The 22,171-nt window shown below is 40.4% G+C and overlaps 2 protein-coding genes across 4 annotated transcripts in view; one reads left to right on the top strand and one right to left on the bottom strand.

Moving 5' to 3' along the window:
- Positions 1–1,524: 1,524 nt before the first annotated feature.
- Positions 1,525–21,440, bottom strand: lrrtm2 (leucine rich repeat transmembrane neuronal 2). Its single transcript, XM_053880083.1, has 2 exons — positions 20,785–21,440; positions 1,525–20,314 (listed from the first exon to the last, which is right to left on the bottom strand). The coding sequence occupies exons 1-2, from the start codon at positions 20,786–20,788 to the stop codon at positions 18,669–18,671; spliced, it is 1,650 nt and encodes a 549-aa protein (XP_053736058.1). The 5' UTR covers positions 20,789–21,440; the 3' UTR covers positions 1,525–18,668.
- The window catches only part of ctnna1 (catenin (cadherin-associated protein), alpha 1), a 44,059-nt gene continuing 24,866 nt past the window's right edge, over positions 2,979–22,171 (top strand). Inside the window, exons 1-7 of one of the 3 annotated variants that reach the window (XM_053880080.1) lie at positions 2,979–3,182; positions 5,377–5,494; positions 5,799–5,994; positions 8,709–8,875; positions 9,050–9,169; positions 10,140–10,409; positions 12,298–12,501. In XM_053880080.1, coding sequence (XP_053736055.1) covers positions 5,390–5,494; positions 5,799–5,994; positions 8,709–8,875; positions 9,050–9,169; positions 10,140–10,409; positions 12,298–12,501 — 1,062 coding nt within the window. In that variant the 5' untranslated portion in view covers positions 2,979–3,182; positions 5,377–5,389. Of the gene's footprint in view, positions 3,283–3,495; positions 3,645–5,376; positions 5,495–5,798; positions 5,995–8,708; positions 8,876–9,049; positions 9,170–10,139; positions 10,410–12,297; positions 12,502–22,171 lie in introns of those variants that run through there. The other 2 variants (XM_053880081.1, XM_053880082.1) reach the window with 2 other exon arrangements.

The following is a 22,171-nucleotide window of genomic DNA, read 5'->3' as shown; positions in this document are numbered from 1 at the left end:
GCCTGGGCATCTTTGACAGCTTCAATTGAGTGTACACTAACCTCCGTGTCTGCATAATACATGATGGTGGCGACCTGTAACGGAGAATTAGGGAGAGACAGCTGCGGCTGGAAGCAGCTTCTAGCTCCCGTGTCTTCCTCTGCAGCCCCAGAAATAATGAAAAGTCGACTCAAAATAAGTCGAATACGGAGACTCATTTGTGATGTTTCACAAACAATCAGATATTTTCATCCACTTCTGGCTGTTTGATGTGTCGCGTCACACTCTGTGTATTTGCATGTGCTCAATTATACATTCCGTGTGTGGCAAACAAGTGCACTTCTTGGTAATGAGAGAGAATTATTTATAGCATGCTGCGCCCCATCATTTGTTGGACCCACAGGTAAATACACCCAACAAGGTTCAAGGACACCACTTGTCAACACCCTGCCTCTTTCCTTTGGAGAACGTTCATCATTCACGCGTACCATTCCATCCCCTGTAATCGCTCCTGATGAACGTGTTAATTGGAGAAATAAATCACCATTTCTTCAAGTCTGACACGTTTCAAAAGGGACACGCTGCATGTGGACCCTCAATTTATCAACATGAGAGGATAAATAATAGTTGCTTTTAGGGTTCGGTAAGTATTTTTGTTAGCTCGCGCTGTTCTGGAATTAAATCCATGCGGAACTGGTCAGACATTTTAATTAACACCTTGTTAAACCGGCGTGCGTGTGTGTGTGTGTGTGCATCCTGGCGGAACAAAATACACTTCTTGTTTCTCCTAATTCTCTTTAGTGTGAAGGATTAAAACTATCTTTCACTCACTCTTCATGTCAAATAAAACAAAATCATGAATAACACGAATTCGCAGAGCAATACTGTTACAGGTGATGGCTGCAGATGAGGAACATATTCTAGTATTTGTGCAGTTATCCAACTATCCCAAGGTGGCAGAGGCTACATCATCTAATATGTATTTCAAATGCGCTCAGGTGATGAATCTATAACCAAATGGTCGGGCTTTTAAAGGGGCCCTATTATGCTTTTCCATGTGCAGAGTCAGCAAATGGCCGTAACTTCTGGACTATAGCATGCTACTTTCTCCAACCATGGTTACTGAATATGGATGTTTACAGGCTAAAGAGCGTCATGCTGCCAAAACACTGAGCCTGGTCACATCAAAGCCGTGACATCACGGGCGTGCTATTGACCTTAAAGCAGTTCCGCCCACAGAGCTGATCTCCTGGAGGAGCGGCGAGGAGAAGCAGCAGCTGAGAGCGGCTGTGGTGACGGAGCTTGGGACACATTTGGAGCAGTTTAATGTCTGATGTGAAGAGTTGATAATTCCAGTGTGTTTCATGAGTCCATCTCCATGTTTTCCAAACTAGTTATTAAGTGATCCTCATGCATTTTGAAGCCTTTCTACGGTGCAGACAGCACCACTGCACCCGCGGCTCAGAGACCGCTGCAGCTCATGGATGGACAGCATCTGTTTTCCTTCTTCAGTTTAGCAGTTTTAGCAAATATGCTGCTGCACTCTATGGTCCAGAATTTACAGTGGTTTAGATTATACTTCTCTAATTCTGCTCAATGGGGAAGTTTGTCTAAATTTATTTGAGACCTGCAAACGCACTGTGACAGTGCAACTCTCCACCAAGGAGCTCATTACTGTCAGGCCTGATGTTCAGCTGTATACACTGTGTAATCTCACTCGAATAAAGTGACCATTTCCTGTGAACCATGTCGTGATTCAGTACAAGATGTATCATAAGCTCGAGAAATAAGATCTGACCAGTGTCTTTAACACAGATGCCGCAAACTGCACTGTGTGCAACTGTTATGGATAAAGCTCGAGGAGGCCATCTGCTCACAATGAGCTGAAAAAGATGTTCTCTGGCACTGATCCGCAGATCATGTGTTTCCTCTGCTGTGTGAATGAAGCCGGTCTCAGCTGCAGCGGCGGGGCTTCAGAGACAGAACGTGCCAAGAAAGGATTCACCAGTAGCAGAAAGTCAAGGATGTTGATAAGCACATGCAGGATATGGGAGCTCTTGCACCAGCTTATCCTTCACATCCACAAAACACTTAACACCATGTACCAGAACAGATCCCACCGGGAAATTAAGGTAATTTACCTCTCGTGGGCTTCAGGAGAAGCTGGAACAAGAGCGACACAGAGCTGAAGAAGCAGCTGTTGCACTCCCTCTCTGTCACTGAAGTGGCTTGGTTAATACGCTTAGATTGGTAGCAAATACCGCAAGATAGAATGTAAAAACACAAATGTAGTCAAACTACAGCTAAGAATGTGTGATGTATGAGGGCACTGCAATGACAAAGTGCTTTGGATTGTGTCGCATGGAGGCGCTACAGTAAATCTATTTATGGATTTCACACTTCACTTCAAATCAAAATGTTTCTCTGTAGAACGCTCTTATCAAATAACCTTTGTGTTATCAGTCCAAGCTGCAAATCAGAACCTGTATTACTTTTTGCAGATAATACAAGTGCATCGGGCAAATCACTCACGTTGTTTCCAGGAATATTTGTAATGTAGGGGAAAGACAATGTTGCAAAACGATTATTTGTTAGATTATAAATGTAATGACAGAAAACAATATTAAAGTAAAGAGAAGAAACAATGATTGCGTTTTAAAAAAGTGGATTTAAAAGGTAAATAATTAAACTAATATAAGATGATGCTTCAGATTATTATTTATTGTAATAAATGGTTTTAAAGTGAAAGCCCAAATTTCACGATGACTGCAGAGGAGTTAACAAAATAAACTTTTTTAATCCATAGTGTAAAATAAGATAATACATTTTATGTCATTAGACATCAGGCCAAATAAATAAAAGCATACGATTAAAATGTATCTCTATATCAACGAAACTAAAAAAACTAACTTTTTTAATCGACATGAAGGTCGTGTGACGTCATAAAGATCTTTTTTTTTTTTCTTTGATCATTTGAATTTAAATGGTGAGCAGATCTCCTCTTGGATCTTCCTCCACAACAATTAAGCCGTATTTGGAGCGAGGCAGCCGTTGCCACGCCCGGTACACCTCGACGTTCGTGGGCTTGTAGCAGCCTGTGGTCAGCCGCTGCCAGGAAGTGAGTCACCGCCCAAAGCCCCACTTCTGCTCGGCCATTGTTGGGAAGTATCCGACACCGAAACAGTTCTGACCGAAACTTTAAGGTAACGAGCGATCGAACTTTCCCGCTGTCTGTTCTTTAGTAGTTTTTGAGTCTGTAACACATATTCGATTTAGTCGGGAAGAAAGTGCGTCACTGAATCGGTGAGTTGAGGAAAACTTCAGGACTTTCCACGCCTCCATTTTGAACTTTTAACTTTATCCCAGCAAACCACTCACTTTTAAGTTATTCTACCCACTTTGCTTTGTTGTGTGGACAATGGTAGTTACCGTGTCGTTTGTTTATAATACTTCGTGTGAGCCACAGCGCAATCCTTACACTTGTTGTCGACTAGCATTAGCTTTAGCAATGTTGTTTCGGGCGTTTAATTTCGCGTTTAACTTCGACCAGCGATGGAATTAAGACAGTCTTTTTGTAAAGGTAGTGTGTCTGTTAACAGCAGTTGCGTTCATAATTCTGGTTGAAGACATGCAACGACTTGTTTTGGTGAGCTCGACCGAGGCAGGTGAGACCTGAGCTACTTATTGTTAGCACCTAGCTGCCAAAGTCTGTGACCCACCCTGTTGCTCTCCCATCTGGCGTGTTGTCGTTCTGTATCCGGCGCTTTAGCCGAGATTTAAGCTCATTTGTTTGACTTAAACCTAAACTTTACAGCTCAACTTGAGAGTGGCATTTAGGGAACTTGTGTACGTGACGTCAAAGGTGCTCAGTTTAGGCGTAGTTTCGCTTCAGTCAACCGTAACTTGTTCTCTCCCACGGACTCGCAACATGTAGTTCTTAGTATGTCTGACGCCTTCTGTGCGCGGAGAGGTTTTATTTAAAAAAATGTTTCCTTTACAAATTCGCTGCGATGCCTCTTTCCACCCCACCACCCACCTCTGTCATATTCTAATGGAGAACTTTAGAATATGACGTGGTTTGTTTCGACAGACCTTGTGCCTTAGATCTAAAGGACGTTTACTGCTTTGAAGTGGGTATAAAGTCGAAGTTTAGAAAATGCTCTAGTTTTGCCACAAAGAGTATTGATATGCTTTATTGAGTGTACATGTGACAAGGACACGCCACACCTTTTCAGTGGACATAGATAGTTTTCGGTTTGGTCTGATTTAGCACTAGATAACCATTAGTTATTTATAACTCACACCACCTCTGTAAACTCTTAATCCATTAAATTCATGAAGACAATGCACTCTTATTCAAGACAGATCATTAGTTTCAGAAGTGAGTTATATTTAATGAGCTATGATAAATAAGGAATAGATAAGACCTATAACTTAAATAATATATAACTTCAAAAGACTCGCCACTCATTTACATTTCTACTTACATCTTCAACTGTATTTTACTCTATTTATTTCCCCATTATTATTAATATTATTCATTATTATTCAATGCCTTTTATATAATTTCAACTATCATTGACTGCCTTGGGTTGCATTGGACACCGGGTGGCAGTAACATTGAAAAACCTGCTCACGAACGCACACAGACGAAAGCGCTGTGCTTTTCTCCGCACGTTGTTATATTTTGTGGATTCAAATGGTAATCTGGAACACCCCCAAAATGTGAGCATCCGTTCACTGTCCCACTATTGGCGTTATCTGAACATTCATTTCAAATGAAGCCTTATAGAACTATATTCTCTTAGTTATGAGTGTGAGAATTCCTCTCTGTTTCTTGGGTGTGCGATTCTAATCCTGTGCTTTGCAGCACTGCAGCACTCGATAGATCATTTATACTTGTGGGTAGCATTTAATTTATAGCCCGATGTTGCAAATGCATGTATATTTATATGAGCTGAGTAAGTAGCTGCCTGTTTCGTATGTGTGTCAACATTCAAAACAGTTAAATGATGTCTTACATTTTCTGCTAATCCAGTAACATTTTAACCGCTTTGTTTACAATCTAGGTTAATAGCAATCTCATTGTCTCCAAAATGCCGCTGACCAACTTTCTATTCATGCCTTTTTCTCCCCAGGGCTTTTTGATTATCCTTGCTCCTCTGTGTTTGATGGCAAATCAATGTAGCTGCGGTTGCTGCCTCGAAAGAAAGAATTAAAATAGGACACTGTTGTTCAGCATTTTGCTCACATTTTGTGATGAATAATATGTTACTAGATCTTGCTAAACAGTTTTGGGTGAAGACGTCTTGCCTATAGATTATTTCAGAAAATGTTTGACTTATTCTTTTTTTATTAAGCTGCAGTTTTCTGACTGTTGTACTTTTACTTTTCCAGGATTCCAGACACGATGACCAGCATTAACACAGCAAACATCAATTTCAAATGGGACCCAAAAAGCCTGGAGATCCGCACCTTGGCAGTCGAGAGGTTGCTAGAGCCCTTGGTTACCCAGGTATTTTTGTATAATTTGTGTTTTGTACAACTTGAGTAACTAAAAAAAAGTAGTACTGATATACCATACTTTTATCATATATTACTGATTAGTGTTGTTTTTTTTAATGAACTAAAAGACATATTGGGCTGTTCCTCTCAAAACATTGTTTTGACTTGCTTACTAGTGTCCCTTTTGACATTTTAAGGGATTGCTTGGATACTCTTCTATTTCTGAACCTTAATATTAGGCAACATGTCGAGAAAACATGTTATGTCATTTTCCGCTACCTCATATTGTTTATTGATTGATTCTTCTGGCATAGGTTACCACCCTGGTTAACACAAGTAACAAAGGGCCATCCAACAAGAAGAAGGGGCGCTCCAAGAAAGCTCATGTTTTGGCTGCTTCTGTTGAGACTGCAACCCAAAACTTTTTGGAGAAAGGAGAGAAGATTGCAAAGGAGAGTCAATTTCTTAAGGATGAGCTGACAGCTGCTGTGGAGGATGTCCGCAAGCAAGGTTCGTCTGAAATACTTGTGTGGTGTGTCTGCCACTTACGAGATCCACAATGCAATCGTTGCATCATGTCCTTTGTATATCTTGCCCCGAGACTGAGAGGTCACTTGGAGATATGCTTGGGGTGCTCCAATGTTTTCCATGATTTTGTCAGCCACATTCAACTACTGCTGGTTGGTTTGATTTCAGGGTGACAAGCATGGTTCTTGTGAAGCTGTGAATTAGAATTAGTATAAAGAGCAAGCCTTGATCAACGGTAGTCTGTGAAGCGCATTTGTTTTTCCTCATTCTGCTCAATCTTTTTAATTTTGCGATGGTGTTTTTGGTCTCTTTGAATACTACCTTCCTGCTACAGCTACATTCCAGATTTCTCTGTAGAACATGAGCCAAAATAATATGTAAATTGGTTGATCCTCAATGGCAACTTTCCAAAAGAGACTCTGTAAGTGCCTTATTAAATCGCATGCTTTTTGAGTGACGAATTAGACGCAACAGTTTAATATACTTTCAGCGTATTTTAAGATTTTTCCTCTGTACTCAAATCCTATTTGGCACACCAACTAAATTGTGCCATAGTATTATAATCTTGGATGTTAAAAGGATGTTGACCTTAATAACTTAAGCGTCAAATTAGCCATAATTGTGGTAAAGTGTTTGGCACTTGCAGCCTGGATTCAGACATGAGTTTGAGCGTCAATGTTGGGTTCAGATCTCAATGGATCAGTTTTACAGCTGATAGCCTACTTGTTAATGGCAGCCAGTTAAGTATTGCTTCTAATGTACGATGGTTGGTTGTTTTTAATTATAAGGTTTGAGATGTCATGTTGTGATACAAGAACTGGGCATAAAATCAGGTTTCGTTTTTCAGGGGTAATAATGAAAAGTAGTTGACTTTTTTTCATTTTTATTTTAACAACATGTTTGATCAACAAATTCATTTCGATTATGAGCTCCAGCTGCTCAGTGGGATCCGTCCTGTACACGGTCTATTTCCCATTTAATTTATGCCTCCTACCAGTCTGGACATGGGTTCTCGTATTTAAAAACACAGGCCCATGAAATTATTTGTCTTCTGGCGGCAGGGTCTATCATTCAGCAAACCCTTTTGAAATGTGTCTTGTTCTTGATTCTTTTACTGCTCTGTGTATCGCCGACTGTCTTGCACCAGCAGGGCCATGAGTCCAGGGAGGCAGCGACAAGAGGGTGGTTGTTGTCGCGTGAAGCAACCTCTGTGTCATAGTGTCTTTTCTCCCAAGATGCCAAGCCAGTTTTTAGTACGCTGCTTGAGTACTTGGAAGTTAGGTGACATGTTTGTGGATGACATGTGTTGTGCTCACTGGTCAAGAATGCTACTGTATCTGTGGTATGCTGTCACTGGGCTGGAATTCAGGGACTTGTTAGCCCGTACCACTGCCCCCCTGTCAGCTATGCCATGCTGCTCAGTGAAGCATGTCTAGAATGATAATGTAGCCAGCGAGTGCGATAACACCCCACTCACCCCCAGCATTCACAAAGCATTTTCTCAGCTGTATTAAAGCAGCTGTAAGAAATCTGATAAAATATTTCTGACATGGTCATTTAGAGATTGCATCTGACAGCTTATGAAGGATGGCATTTTTCTTCAACTAGTTCATACATTACATTTTTTTTATTGTCATATCTTATGATATACAATGATGGTGGGCTTTTTTTTTTCTTTATGGCCTTCCGTGGTCGTCCCTCGGGCTGGGCTTCATGCTGTAGCTATACATTTTAATCATTTTACCATGCACTTAGTGTGTCACAGGTGAGCAATAGATGGATTGAAGTTTATTAAAGGACCGCTGATCACTATCTGCCCCTGTAAATGGCCTTATTGATTTTGGTCACAGGGGAATTGCAGCTTGAAGGTTAGTGGCGTTGGCAATGCAGTATTTGTTTGAGCGTACTTAATAATTAAAAGATGCTTTCTTATTAATTTTTGCTCCACATTATTTATGTATTTAGGATTTTTTTTGCAAATGAGAGTAGACCTCTCTCTTTGGTTATTTATTCAAGCAGTGAACCTTGATGAACTTGATGAGCACGCAAAGTGGTAATGTTATTGCCAAACTGGATGTGCTTTGTTTCATGAAAAACATTGCTTTATTGCTCATATTTCTGGTTATGCTATTTTGGGCTGACCCTTGACACCACATTTTTTTGGCTGAATGCTTAACATTTTGCACTGTTTATTCCTAATATTACACATACTTTTATTTTTAAAGCAAATTTATTGGTAGTTCCATTATATTTCCCTGTGCTAAATATAGTTTGGTCATGGCCACAGCATAAACTGAAAAGAGATGCTTTGCGCATGGCTGAATCACCCAGCCCCACACACAACTGAGGTTCAACTGTGCACGAGACAATTGGCTCTATACATTCATCCTCCTGTCTTCCAAGACACTGGCTCCTTTATCTAGTCAGTAGGCAGAATTTTGTTCACTACCTCCAGTCTAAACCAGGCCTCTCATTCTGTAGAAAATTCAACAAATATTTAATTCGTCAAAATTCATTATTTTTTTTAAATGATGTACCTAATAATGTCTCCTTATAATACAATTGTACATTGATGTTTTCTGTCTTCAGTTTCATGAGGACGCACATTTTTCTCAGAAACTTTATTAAGGGTTTCACACACCTGTTTGAATCTAGTAGCTAGAATGCTTCTTGAATATATTCATTTATGCACTCAGGTGAATCCATGAAGCAAGCTTCGGGGGAATTTGCAGAAGACCCATGTTCCTCTGTGAAACGGGGCAATATGGTTCGTGCAGCAAGGGCCCTCCTGTCAGCAGTCACACATCTGTTGGTGCTGGCAGACATGTCAGATGTCTACAAACTTCTGCTGCAGCTAAAATTGGTGAGACTTTCAAGATCAAAACTGTTGTCTGAAATTGTCACATAACCTCTTATTTAAGGTTTTGCTTATTTGGTGTGTGCATAAAAACGCCATATAATGTAAATTTCTTTCTTTTTTAAAATGTCATTCTTTTTTGGAAATGTTTTTTTAAATAAGATTCTCTATCTGATGTAGGTCGAGGACAGTTTGGTCAAAGTACGCAATGCTGGCACTGAACAAGACCTTGGGATCCAATACAAGGCCCTGAAACCGGAGGTGGACAAGTTGAACATGATGGCAGCCAAAAGACAGCAGGTTGGTTTACAGTATACATGTAATATGAGTCCAAAAATGTTCAAAGTTGTCAGTGAATGACTGTAGTCGCCACTTTTGCTGGCTTGTTATTGAAGCGCTTGCACCCAATGTGTTTTCTCAGTTTTATTTCACTAGTTAAAGGGTGTGTTATCTTGGTTATTGAAAAATGTGTCTTAAAAATAGTCTGAACAAGCAACTGGATGTTGTACCTAGTGTGGCATGATTGTCTGTTTTTAAAGCTGCCTGACTATCGGATGTACGTGGGTTTAGAAATGCCGATGGCTGTCTCTGCAGCAGACACACTTTAATAAACTCAACTAGTTTTCAACAGAAAATGCAATGCTTGCTTCAAACAATGAATCATCATATAACATCAAGACTAATGCATTTTTTCATCTTATTATAAAAAGCCCACTTAACTCTACTTAATAATCAGCTTGTCGGGTTGGTCAATTCATAAATGCTGTGAATGATGATGATAAAAATCTCTGCCTTTCCAGCTCTAGGCAGCCAAATAAAAATGTAGAGATGTGATTTTTTTTTTTTAGCGTCCTCTGAAACACATGTTCCTAGATAACGCCTGGATTCTCAGAAAACCCAGCCAGTAATTTTATACATGCAGCAGTGGCTCACAGTGTTTGTATGTAGGCTGCTATTTTAATACCAAAATCCATGCCTCCAATTTCCTATTCCTTTCCTTCCTATGACTATGTAATTGCAGCATAATGCTGAAGTTTGAATAGCAACACATTAAATAGCAAAGGCATATGATAATGGCCTGATTATGACTCTGTTACCGCAGGGGACAGAAGTAAATCTGGGTCATCCAGAACAAACTGTCACACTTAGTGCCTCCATAAGGGCATGGCAGAACATTTTCAGTCTGAAGTACGTTCCAACTCCCCCCCCACCCCATGTCTTTCACGTCTAAACCTTTGTTTTCTTTCTTTCTTTCTTCTCATCCTTTTAGGAGCTTAAGGATGTCCACCATAAGGACCAAATGGCGGCGGCTCGCGGTGTCCTGCAAAGGAACATCCCGATGCTTTATACAGCTTCCCGCGCTTGCCTGCAGCATCCTGACGTGGCTGCCTATAAGGCCAACCGTGACCTGATATACAAGCAGCTGCAACATGCAGTTTCAGGCATCTCCAATGCTGCACAGGCCACTGCCACTGAAGACTCATTGCTCAGTCAACCAGCAGGAGGTGGAGAACTGGCCTACGCCCTCAACAATTTTGATGTGAGTCAAATTATTAGTTTCTCATTTTCTTCACAGCTATATTTTTACTGCTGTTACTTTTCCTCAAACTACAGAGCATCTGACAGTTGGAGGAAATTTTTTTTAGATCTAGTTTTCATGTCCAACAAAAACATTTTTTCTTTCATTTCCGCTTCCAGCATTTATTTTGGACAACATTCTGATTTAATGTTTTCTTTTCTTCTGTTCTCTTTGAAGCACTAAAGTGATGCTTATCTTCATTGTTTTTGCCAATGTTGATGTTGAAGGTAATGAGGGAGACATCTTGATGCAACACTGTGTTAATCACGTAATTGTTTCCTGCTGCGATTCACTTCAAAGATGATTAGCGACTCTATTGCCTTACTTCAGTCAGAATATTTAATAGCTACAAAGAAACTTTTTTACAGTTAATGGAGCATAAGGGTGAGGAGTCAAGACGTTTCTCACAGTTATAAAATGGAAACCATCATTTTGAACTACTGAATTGAGTGATGAAATCAGAGGATGACAATGGATGATCAGAAGGAAAAACATTAATATAATATAAATAGAAAGTAGTAATAGAGTAGGAAAAGCCAATGTGCAGGGTGGATGGCAGTGGTTGTGTGCAGCATAATATGTAATGATCTTTTTTTCTTTGTTATCAACATTTCCTGAAAAACGTTTTTCACTTATTTTGCTGATGAATTCTGGAATGTAGGCCATGATGAGTTGATCCAGACTGCAGTGCTCTTTAGAACAAAGAGTGGAATGAGGAGAGTGGTAGAGCCTTCCTTCAATTAACATGAAAACTATCTTGGAGGATATCACAGAGTAAATTTTGAGTAACCCACAAGTGCCTGCAATTCTTTTTCATATAGTGTTTGGAGCTAACATTTGGCGTTACATCACCCACAGTAACAGCCTCGATAAATGCCCAGAGCTCTTTTCCAGCAGTATGTCGTTGAACACACACGTCTGATGGGGCCTCTTGCCCAAATTTCAGCACAGGGCTAAATTAGCAAATGACTCAGCCCCCTCATTTCTCTGTCTGTCTCTTTCCTCGTTTCCTCCTCCGTGTCTCTCGTGTTCCAGTTGCCATAGTAATCTTAAAACGCAAGCAGAGGAGGTCAGATAAAACGGAATGGAGGGGGTTGTAGGTGGCTGTGATAGTGGGAAGGCTATCTAATATACCATACACTCTAACAGCCTAATTGTTGAGTATTTTGTTGAAGCACTTACAAGACACTTTTATTTGGTCTTTGAAAATGACCTTTTTCACCTAATATGTGTGTTTACTGCAAGACAACCTCTGAGCAGGTCTCCTCCTCCATAGAATTAACTTTGCTCTTTGCTCTACAGACGTGGTTGGTCGGACTAGAAAGAATATATAGCCAATATAAGTTCTCTCGAAGGAACAGTTACACAAGAGTTACTCCTCCTGCAAATACCAGCTCATATTGTGTGAATGCTTTTGTCGATTATTTTTGCCAAAATGGATCAATACATGTCCGTAAAAGTGCTACGAATAGTGATACTATGCATTAACATTTGTACATAAAATCCTCTCTTTTTGATTAATGTGTCTGACAAAAATAAATCAGCGTCTAAAACAAAACATCCACCATACAAAAGAGCTGTTTCACAGAAGCACTGATGTCGACAGACAAGTTCAAAAGATGAAATGTTTCGCGCAATCTGACTGTCCAGTTTAGTTGATTGTGTGTAGTTTTTGTTTTAATCCAGTCTTGCACTGCTGCTTTGCTTACTGGACCTTGGAGTCAGAGTGTCAAACCTGCCTTCTTGTCAAGTTTCATTCTTGGAACACAAGGCCAGAGATCAGTGTTTCATGATGACTTCTTGCATTTTACCTCTCTGTGTAATTTCCCCTTTGACATGTTCCTTGCAGAAACAAATCATTGTGGACCCCCTGGCTTTCAGCGAGGAACGCTTCCGTCCATCCCTGGAGGAGCGCCTGGAGAGCATTATCAGCGGCGCTGCCCTCATGGCCGACTCAGGTTGCACGCGTGATGACCGCAGGGAGCGCATTGTAGCTGAATGCAATTCTGTGCGCCAAGCTCTTCAGGATCTGCTGTCAGAATACATGGGCAATGTAAGTCTCATTCCACTTGTCCTCTTGAATGTTACTGGTTCTGACTACATTAGCCTGTTGACTGTCAACATTAGTGCCTGCTCAAGTTTAAATACGAACGGTCCATCCTCCAACTGTAAATGCTCCCTCACACACACTTGTACCGCTATGGCTAACCTTAACCTGGACACTTAACCAAACCCGATTACAATGTGGTTTTTTCGAAGTTTTCAAAAATGTCCCCTCACAGTAAAATGTCCTCACAACTACATGTGTGTTTTCGAGAATTGGTCCTAGCTAGTATAGCTATGCAAGTGCACGCGCACCTATCACCACAAAGATGGGTATTAAGTATTTCAGATTGAAAAAGATGCTCTGTGCCTTTTCAGTTTCACTCAAAAATAATCGATGAGTAATTTGCACTGCTGACATTTCTTTAATGTGACTTGTATGTGCTGGGTGAAAAGATTGTTTATTTTCAGTCTTAATGCTTATTCTCCATTTGGTTTGTTTGCCCAGCTGTTTGTTCTTCAATATAAATTGACTCGGCTACATTTAATTTGTGCTTCGGCTTGGATGTTTTTTGTTTGTCTTGATCCCCAAAAGATTGATAACATATGTCAGAAAACAAATTTGCAATGGAAATAATATTCTTGGAAGGAACTGAGCTTTGCAAGCCTAAGTCGCTAATATGATATGGTATTTCATTTACCATTACTGGAGCGCTAGCTGCACTTTTCCACATTTTTCATGTAAAAATAGCAATTGAATTGCGGTTATGTTTTGCAAGTGGTCCTGTGGAACACATCAATATTAGTTTGCTTTTATTGAATTGCAGGATAACTTAAATTGATTGTAAGCAGGTGTGGTTGCCCAGAAACTGTTTTTTTAGCTATGCATATGGAAGTAGTAAAAAGGATGTTGTTTCAGCATATGGGTTCCCAGTCACATTTGAGGCAGTTGGATGAACTCCTAACTCTATGTCCCATCCCTTCTGCTTCATAGCCCCCCTGAAGCTACAACCTGTACTTTGCCTCCTCTATTTCTTTGTCTTTTGTATTGTCTCATAAGGATCCTTAATTGTGGATTTTTGTCCATCTTTTATGTCACAGTTTTATTTTATGAATCTTAATTCTCACAAGACTGCACCGTAATGTTAGCGGCATTAAAATCAAAATCCCTAAACATTGTCAACTGTGGACAGCACACAACAGCTCCTCATCTATTTGAGCAAGAGTAAGTGCGTGTGTTCAATCATGCATCACTCCACCAGGCGCCAGTCAATATGCTCTTGGTTCCAGTTGTGAATTTGGTTCATGCCTCTATGGAGGCCTCAGACTGTCGGTGTGGTAACATCATTTGGACTTTCAAATTAACTGTTTTGTAAAACAGCTAAAGGTCCTAATGTATTTTAACTATCATCATGTCATTGTGTAGTTTTGATTTAAAATTATATCTTTCCATGAACAAAAATACGTCTGGTGAATGTGAACACGACGGGACATCGTTTGTTGTGTGTGTTCTACAGGTTTAGAGAAGTGATGGTTCATAAATCATCGACAGTGTCCTGATGAGTCCGCCTCATCACCATCAGAGGATTTGATGCTGAAGTCTGAATAATGACCCCCTGGCCCTTACTCGGTTTTGTACCTACACCACAGTAATCTTGAGCTATTGCTGTCATTTCTCTGTAGAATATCCATACTAACATATTTGCCCCATTGGATTGACATGTGAGTGACAAATGCATCTTTCCTTCTGAATCAGCATCTGGAATGTGATTCAGGTTGACTTTTCCGGTTGTGAGGTCATCCTCTGCTACTAGTCCCAACTTCTGAGGCAAAATGCTGCACACCTGCCCCAGTGCAGTTGTCATAGTGACTTCAAAGTGGTGCAATTTCTACCACACAGTTGGACTGACTTCATGCTGAATATGCTGTTCGCTCCCATCACAGGTTGTCGGTTAAGTCGTTGATTCCAAGAGGAACATCAAGTAATTTTGTAGAACATGAAGTAAATGACTCTGTTCGATCATTACCCTAGTTTTCCAGATTATTATTTTCCTCTAAATTATGCCCCTGCAAAGACCCCAAGGAATGTAGTTGACAGATGTAGTTTACATCATAATCGCGAAGTATTGCGTTCATTTTTATGGTCTCATATTGTTGATTTTTTTATTTTTTTAATTTTTTATTTTTTTTAAGAGCACAGTCCCTGCCCCCTTTTTATTGAACATGATGCTCATCTGAAGAGACTGGTGCTTCTCTACCAAGCAAGTGACTGTAAAACACACGCTGACCTGAATCATTCCTGATTGTGATGATGGTTAAATATGACTCGTGATGAGTTAATCTTTCTGCCACCCCTTATTAATAATGCATGTGTGGTTCCCTGTGCATTTTCGTTTGAGAAGCTTAGAGTGATGTAATGCTTCTCTGACATGTTAAAGGACTGACAATTGCTCTTTGAACTGCATTTAATACATTTTTATTTCAACACAGTGAAAGCGACAGAGCCTTTTTTTCTCTGTTCTGATATTTAGATTTTTTTTTCTATTTAGATGATTTGTAGGGAAAAAACGAGTCCAAAAGGGCAGTCTAGCACTTGTGTGTGTAGCACAGGGGATTACTAAATCGTTAGAAGGGAGACGGTTAAGTAGGGCATTCTTTAAACTTTTGTCATCTCTGGAGTTGCGCTCAGGAGACTTGTAAAGGCCATTTTGGAAATATTGATGCTCATCTTGCAGCTTGTGGTCTCTTACATTACTGCTGACACTACAGGGCTGCATTTGCCTGTGCTCATCATTGTGCTGTCGTGGTGCTTTGCATTTTAGACTTCCAAAAAGTTATGTTGGACATTAAACCATATATATGTGTATACATGACAGGCAGGGTAGATACTGGCAGCAAAATAATGTATGTTTACTTGTAGTAGGAAATTCTGTTTACATTTAAGTTGCGTTAGAAATGTGGATTCTCAGATCATTTGCTGGTGTTCAATCCATGGTCATTGTGAACCAGTTGTGAGATTTTATAAAATAGATCAACAAATTGTTGTTCAGGACCATTTAACAAAATTCTGTATTAAACTATATGTATAGAAATGTTTCCCATATAGTGGCTCTCGTCTTTAAATTGGCAACAGTCATAATGGGTTACAAAATGACAATTGTTAATGTTTTCAGAAATTCTTATGGGTTGTATGTATTTATAAATCTGTCTAATTTAGTTCATAAACAAAGTCAACGTCTGTGTTGTTTAAGCACACTCATGGCCCACACGTGGGCTTCAGCACTGTATGAGTGGCCCTGCTCGTCACAGCTGGAGATGTCTCTTTATTTCAGTAAAAAGAGTCCAAATGTTTCCTGTTAATATTCATATTGGACTCTGCCAGTAATCCTGCTTTGAAAAAAAAAAAAAGATCTGTTTTCAGTATATTTGCGAATTTAAGGGACAACGGGGTCATCAGCTGAAAGATGTTCAGTTTGCTTGCATTATCAACTGCTTGAACAATGAGTCGGCACGTTTCAGAAAGCAAATTCTAAGTTTTTGGATCTGGCCTACATTCGATGGTCGGTGAATTCATATCAGTTGAGACATTTAATTTGTGGATGTATGATCGGTTTGTTGATCAACATGAACACATTGACCATGTGTTTAGTGTATTGATTGTGACACACTATGTTGCGCTAAAGTGGAGAGTCAGTGGATAATAACTAGTAGTGACCTAATGTCACTTAAAAACTGGTGTGGTGGTTTGTTCCTTGAGCACACGAAAATGTGAAACACCAACTGGTCACCATTACTTGTCAAACAATGTAAATTATAAGCATTTTTATTTAAAAATAGAGTTTTATGGGGATGTTTTTTTTGTCCCTTTTGGCACATATTTTCCACTATACAGATATGAAATTCTACAATTACAAACAAAAAGGAAAACTATTGAGAAAAGCATTCAAATTGCACAAAGAGGTTGTGAAGGAGATGGATATTTCACTTGCTTTAATATAACCTTTTCAGCAGGGTGAGGAGAAGGGCCAGTGGATAACAAGAGAAATGAAACACTTTACAAAGAGCAAGAGTGCAAAAGGATGCATTTTGTTTTCACTTTTTTCCCTTTTTTCTTTTTTTCTTTTTTTTTTTACAAAAATGAGTTTTTTGTTCACTTGGTGTCTTTACAGTGAAATGATGGCAGAGCCTTGTAAAATCGCACACATATTTCTGTTCTTCATCAAAATGGAGGTCTCTTGGCAGAACAACAAAAAGTGTTCAACTAAATTTTGAAATCCGAACATGCAAGACAGTTTGGAAGGGCTGTAGTAAAGGCAAAGCTGGAAGAAAACAAAGTTAAAGTTGACATATTTGGCGTTGACGGTTAATGTAATCCGCAAATGTGACTGTTTTTATATTAAATCAAACTTGCTGTGTAGTCATTTTCGATGACAGGTTTTGACAAAGATTCCAGTTGTCTGTAAAGAACATGTGCTCAGACACGTCCAAACAACGGTTCAGACAGAGTCCCAATTTTCACAGTCTGTCAGAAAGGCTATTGACATATAGACCTTCTGGTTGCTTTTGAGGGATATCTGGGTTAACGTGGCACAAAGTTGAACCTTTCGGAAAATGTCATTATGTACAGATAAGAAATGAAGGAACATTTCACAACTAGAAAACCGACGAGTGAAATCCAGTCTGGCTCATGGCTATGACCAGCCAGGTTTAATGTTCCGTGTGATTTGAAGCTAATTTGTTATCCCTCTGTTTCCCTTTTGACCGTACAAGCTGTGTTTTAGTCCCTATTACTTTCACCCTGCCCCCACCACGAAACCAAGTACAAAGCAGTGCGGAGCTGCGGCAGCAGCTTTAGTCTGATGCTAATGCATATCCTCTCCCTCCTGCATACAAATGTGTCCTGACCCAGACCTGCTGTTCTCTTATCATTGGATCTTCACTTGCTTTTAAGGTATTGGAGTTTAACTTGACACCTTTGGCACCAATTTGAAACTGCTATCAAAGTTATTTACGGCTGTTTTTAAATGTTTTTCCTTTTTTTCGACCTTGGTTATGTCTGCAGACGATAAAGATTGTCCGATTGTGAGTAATGCTAATGTAATTTAATGCCTGTGCCGGAACAAGCTCCATATTGCTGCCTCACTGGTGTGGATGACAGAATATTAGATTCTTATGCCTTGCCTTAATTGCTTCAATCTTGGGCCTGTCACTTCTGATTAGTGTGCCAGCTGTAAGGAGCCAAAGGAAGCAGGAAAGGTTTTATTTTCAGAATAGACTAGTAACCTTTCGCTTTGCAATTAGTGAACCGCCTTCCCTCACTTGTGATGTGGGTATTTGTCATCTTATAAATTGTGCGGTTGAAAGTGGTGAGGCATCTCGGTCATCATGTCCTGTGACTTGACCATATCTCACTCTCTTGCCATCTCCAGGTTAAGCGACGCAACAGCCCAACAATGAAATGAACAGGCTCCATTTTAATATCTCCAGAGGGGCCCCACAGCAAATTATTTTTCTATGGATAACCAAAAGTAATAAAATCATAAGCTGAGAGAAGTGTTTAAATGGATGATGTACATTTAAATTGAGTGATGGGCTCACCAAATGGTCACCAAGTGTATTAAAAGAACTTTCATATCACCAAACCTAAATATATATTTGCTGTTTTTCCACAAATTCATTGAGTCATTATGTTTCCCTTAAAATGTTAAAGGCAACTCAAAACTAGAATTCATCACCTGTTGATGAGTGGTCAACAGTGCCTGGTGCACTAAGGTGATATTTCAGTCATTTAAAAAATAAGAAAGATGTAAAACAAGTTTTCCATCCATGTTTTTGTTACGGCATACATGTACATTTGACAAGTGTTTGCTCTCTTTGCTCCAAAATATAGACAATGTAAAGACAATTTCCACAGTTCACAATTTTCTTCATTAAAATGATTGCCCCTGCCTGATACGAACAACCTTTGCATTCATAGAAAAATAAATTTGTGACTATCTCAGCATCTCCCCTCATCTGTCATGTCCACTGTTGTCACTTCTCACATAATCTCATACTTCACTTGTAAAAATCATACTTTTTTTTTTTTTTACATTGACTGGAAAATAAAAAAGCAAAACCCTGTATAGTCTGAAATGGTCAAATGACATACCATATGCTCTGGGAATAAATAAGAGTTCATACTTCGCACTCTTTGTAAGGCAGTTGCTGACACTTGCACTGCCCGTAGCCATTGATAATAACCAATGCTCCTTCCTCATGGCTGGGCTCATACTCATTATAGGGTACCTGTGTAGCAAGATCTGCCATAGGCTGGCGCTGCTGGGTCCTCATCTGTCTACGGTTCTGGATGGCAGAACAGTGGCGTATCCGACGAAGGGTTGGAGGGCAGCACTTCCGTGAGATATAGACAACGAAAATGATGAAAAAAAATGAAAACAGCAGGGCCATAGTTCCTATGATGACCCTGTGAGTCATGACGGTGTTGTCCATTGTTGAGAAGTCATCTGTCACAGCTTGGTCCTCCATCGCAGTGGTACTCGCTGGATCGTTGTCTGGTGTTTGTGTAGTGGCTGTCGTCGTGGTGGTGACTGTGGTAAAGCTTCCAAACTCCTCTGCATAGTCTTGTGTTGTTGTTGGCTGCATAATCCCAAACAAGGAGCTGGTGAAGTCTGCAGCTGTAGTAGCATCTGTAGTCGTGCTAATAGTTTGAACAACCGGTGCGGAAAAATTCTGGCACAGCTGGAATCCATAAACGGCATCAAGTATCTCCTCACCTTGGGCATATTCTGGGCTGTGGCAGAGAATGGAATGCTCCCACCTACCCTTGAAGGTACTTAGCCAAGTAGCCAGTGAGCAAATCCTTTTGGTACATTCCCAAAGATTGCTTGACAGCCCAATTGTACCCAGGGACTGCCACATATCCAACACTTGGGAATCCAGACTGTTGAGCTTGTTGTTATCCAAGAGCAAAACCTTTAAATTTGGCAGAGTTTGGAACACATCGGGTGTCAAGATGCGTACCTCGTTTCCTGTTAGGTCCAGTTTCTCTAGAGTGGTCCATGTCCACTCCATGCCGCAGGTTAGGTTATTGATCTTATTCCATTGCAAATACAAGAACTGAAGAGCAACAAGGCGTGGGAAATGGGCCAAGTTGATCTTTGTCAGCTGATTGTGCTCCAAATGGAGCTCTTTAAGCTTAATGAGCCCAGCAAATCCATTTCGGGCCAGGCTCCTCAGTCGGTTGCTGCTGAGCCCTAGATACTCCAGGCTGCGACAGTCCCAGAAAGCCCTCACTGGTGTGGTGCGAAGCAGGTTGGATCGTAGGTGAAGTATTTGTAGTTTTCTTAGTCCATGAAACAATTCCGGCTCCAAAGCTGTCATTTGATTGAAGGACAGGTCCAAAATCTGAAGGTTGATGAGGTGAATGAAGGTTGTGTTGGGCAACTTGGTGATACGATTGGAGCTCAGATTAAGGTCCTTAAGTTTATAGAGGCCCTGGAAGGCATCCTCTTGAACTGTGGTGATCTGGTTGTGATCAAGATGTAACCAGGTGAGCTGACTAAAGCCGTAGAATTGATCAGGACTTAGCTCGGTAATACTGTTGTGGCGTAGCGACAGACCCAATGCCCCTTTGTCTACACCGTCTGGGGGTGCCTGAAGTCCCTGGGTGTCGCAGTAGAACTGCAGGTCCTCACAGCGGCATTTTTGAGGGCAGGTTGTGCACGATGACGGAGGCAGCAGGCACACTAGGAGCATGCTGATCACACACAGACCCAGAGCCGCCGGTGCAGGTCCCACCAATGGCCACCTTGAATGGAAACCTGGGTGGGTCCAAATATAAGAAAATTAAAGGAATGGCAAAAATGTAAAGTTGACGAGTTGTGTAACATCTCTGAGGATGATAGTGTATTTGTTGGTATTTTGCAATTTTTGGATATAAATCATAGATTTTTTCTTAACAACTTTTAATAATGGCATTGCTTTATGGTCACGTCCAAAAATACAACAATCAGTAAATGTTTTTTAAGATTGAATTTATTTGGAAATGACTCATTTTGTCTCACATTTTTTCCTCTTGTCAATCTGCATTGTTTTATTCATTAGTAATCTCACCAAAAGGACAATTCAGAATGACCACGTCATAATATCCATGTATGTCCCAGTGTAAAGGGGAGGGAAAAAAAAAGAGTCTTGCAGTAAATAGACAAGGGCTTTTAGTGCTCAGCTTTACTTGCACTTACTCGTATTGCCTATTCATGTCAAGTCCTGCCATATAATGGGGCTAACTTACCCATTCTTTTGTGCACATCGGAGGCTGCATTCAACTGTCCTTTTCCGCCGACTTTTGGAGCAACCAGACGGAAGAAAAATCCAAAGGGAAAAAACCCTTTTGAGAAAGCACAAAAGAAATCAGCTTCTTTCGAAAGAAGGTGATTCTAAGCTCGGCATAGTGAAATAAAACATGAATTTCCATGTCCATAGATGATAATTCCTTTAATTTTCCACTTTGATCATGAAATGTCCAGCCTCAAGAAAAATGATTCGGATGGTCCCTCAATCCATCGATTCCTCAAACTCTAATGACATATAATATTTTTTTAAGTTGATCAGTTTTGTCCACTGCGTCTCAGTGTATGGACTCCCCTTCCTCTCTTTTCTTCTTTTAACCTTCTTCTCTTCCCACGGCCGTCAAAAAAAATCAAATGTTCAATAGGAGATAAAGTGTTCCTCTCGGATGGTCGTTATCTTCCAAGCGAAACTTGTTGATGGCAGCCAGAAATCCTGCTCCCGATGCCAGCGCAGTCTCAGCATTGCCGCTGCAGAGCTGTGAGCAAAATCCTCCTCTGCTTGCCGAGATGCGGAGAAAGGAAAAAAATGCAGAGCGGAGAGTCAGGGATGTTATTCTGTGTTTTTTGTTGCAGCCACTCACTGCTACAGAGTGGTGGCAGCCTGGCGTCGATCATCACTACTGTTTCTCTCTCTCTCTCTCTTGCTCCAAAACACCCGCTCACTCTCTTACTCCCAACTGCCTCTCTCTCTCTTTCTCTGTCTCTCTCTCTCTCATACACACATACCCACCATTTCTGCACCTCAGCCTTCCTCCACCTCCTTTTACATCCCCCCCCCCCCCCCCCCCACTGGCTCGTCACCATCAGAATATTGATATTGTGAACGTGTTGCAGCAGCTCGCTGTTGAAATTAACCATGGCTCTAAATCTTTGCATGTCTCTTGGTTGGTCCTCATCGGAGACATGTGATGGTATACTATAATTTATACCTGGAAAGCGTGGACGGAGTGTACGTGTTCTTTTCGATGTTATCAGATGAAAAACATAACATTGTTTAGCAGCAGAATCGGTATTAAAGATAATCAGATAAATGTGGATTTTTGTTTAATCTTTTAAATTATTCAAGGTCAGTGGTTTTCTATCACGAGATGGCTTATATTTTGACGGTACAATGCTTCTGTCTGTTTATGAAACTAAGATAAGGATAAAATATGAAAGACATGTTCAAGGGCTTTGCAGCATTGACATGGAATTGCTTGCTTCTATTTATTATTCACATATCCTGAGTGCAATGCTTGGATTTTGCTGCACTTTTAAATGATGAATCAAACTCGACCCGAGTACTGGCGTGTGTACTGTATTGTTGATGCCTTCCTCCATCCATTATGT

Source organism: Synchiropus splendidus, chromosome 11 (genome assembly GCF_027744825.2).
Source record: "Synchiropus splendidus isolate RoL2022-P1 chromosome 11, RoL_Sspl_1.0, whole genome shotgun sequence".
Taxonomy (NCBI): Eukaryota; Metazoa; Chordata; class Actinopteri; order Syngnathiformes; family Callionymidae; genus Synchiropus; species Synchiropus splendidus.
Note: the sequence above shows the minus strand (reverse complement) of the source record. Positions and strands in the feature narration are given on the sequence as shown.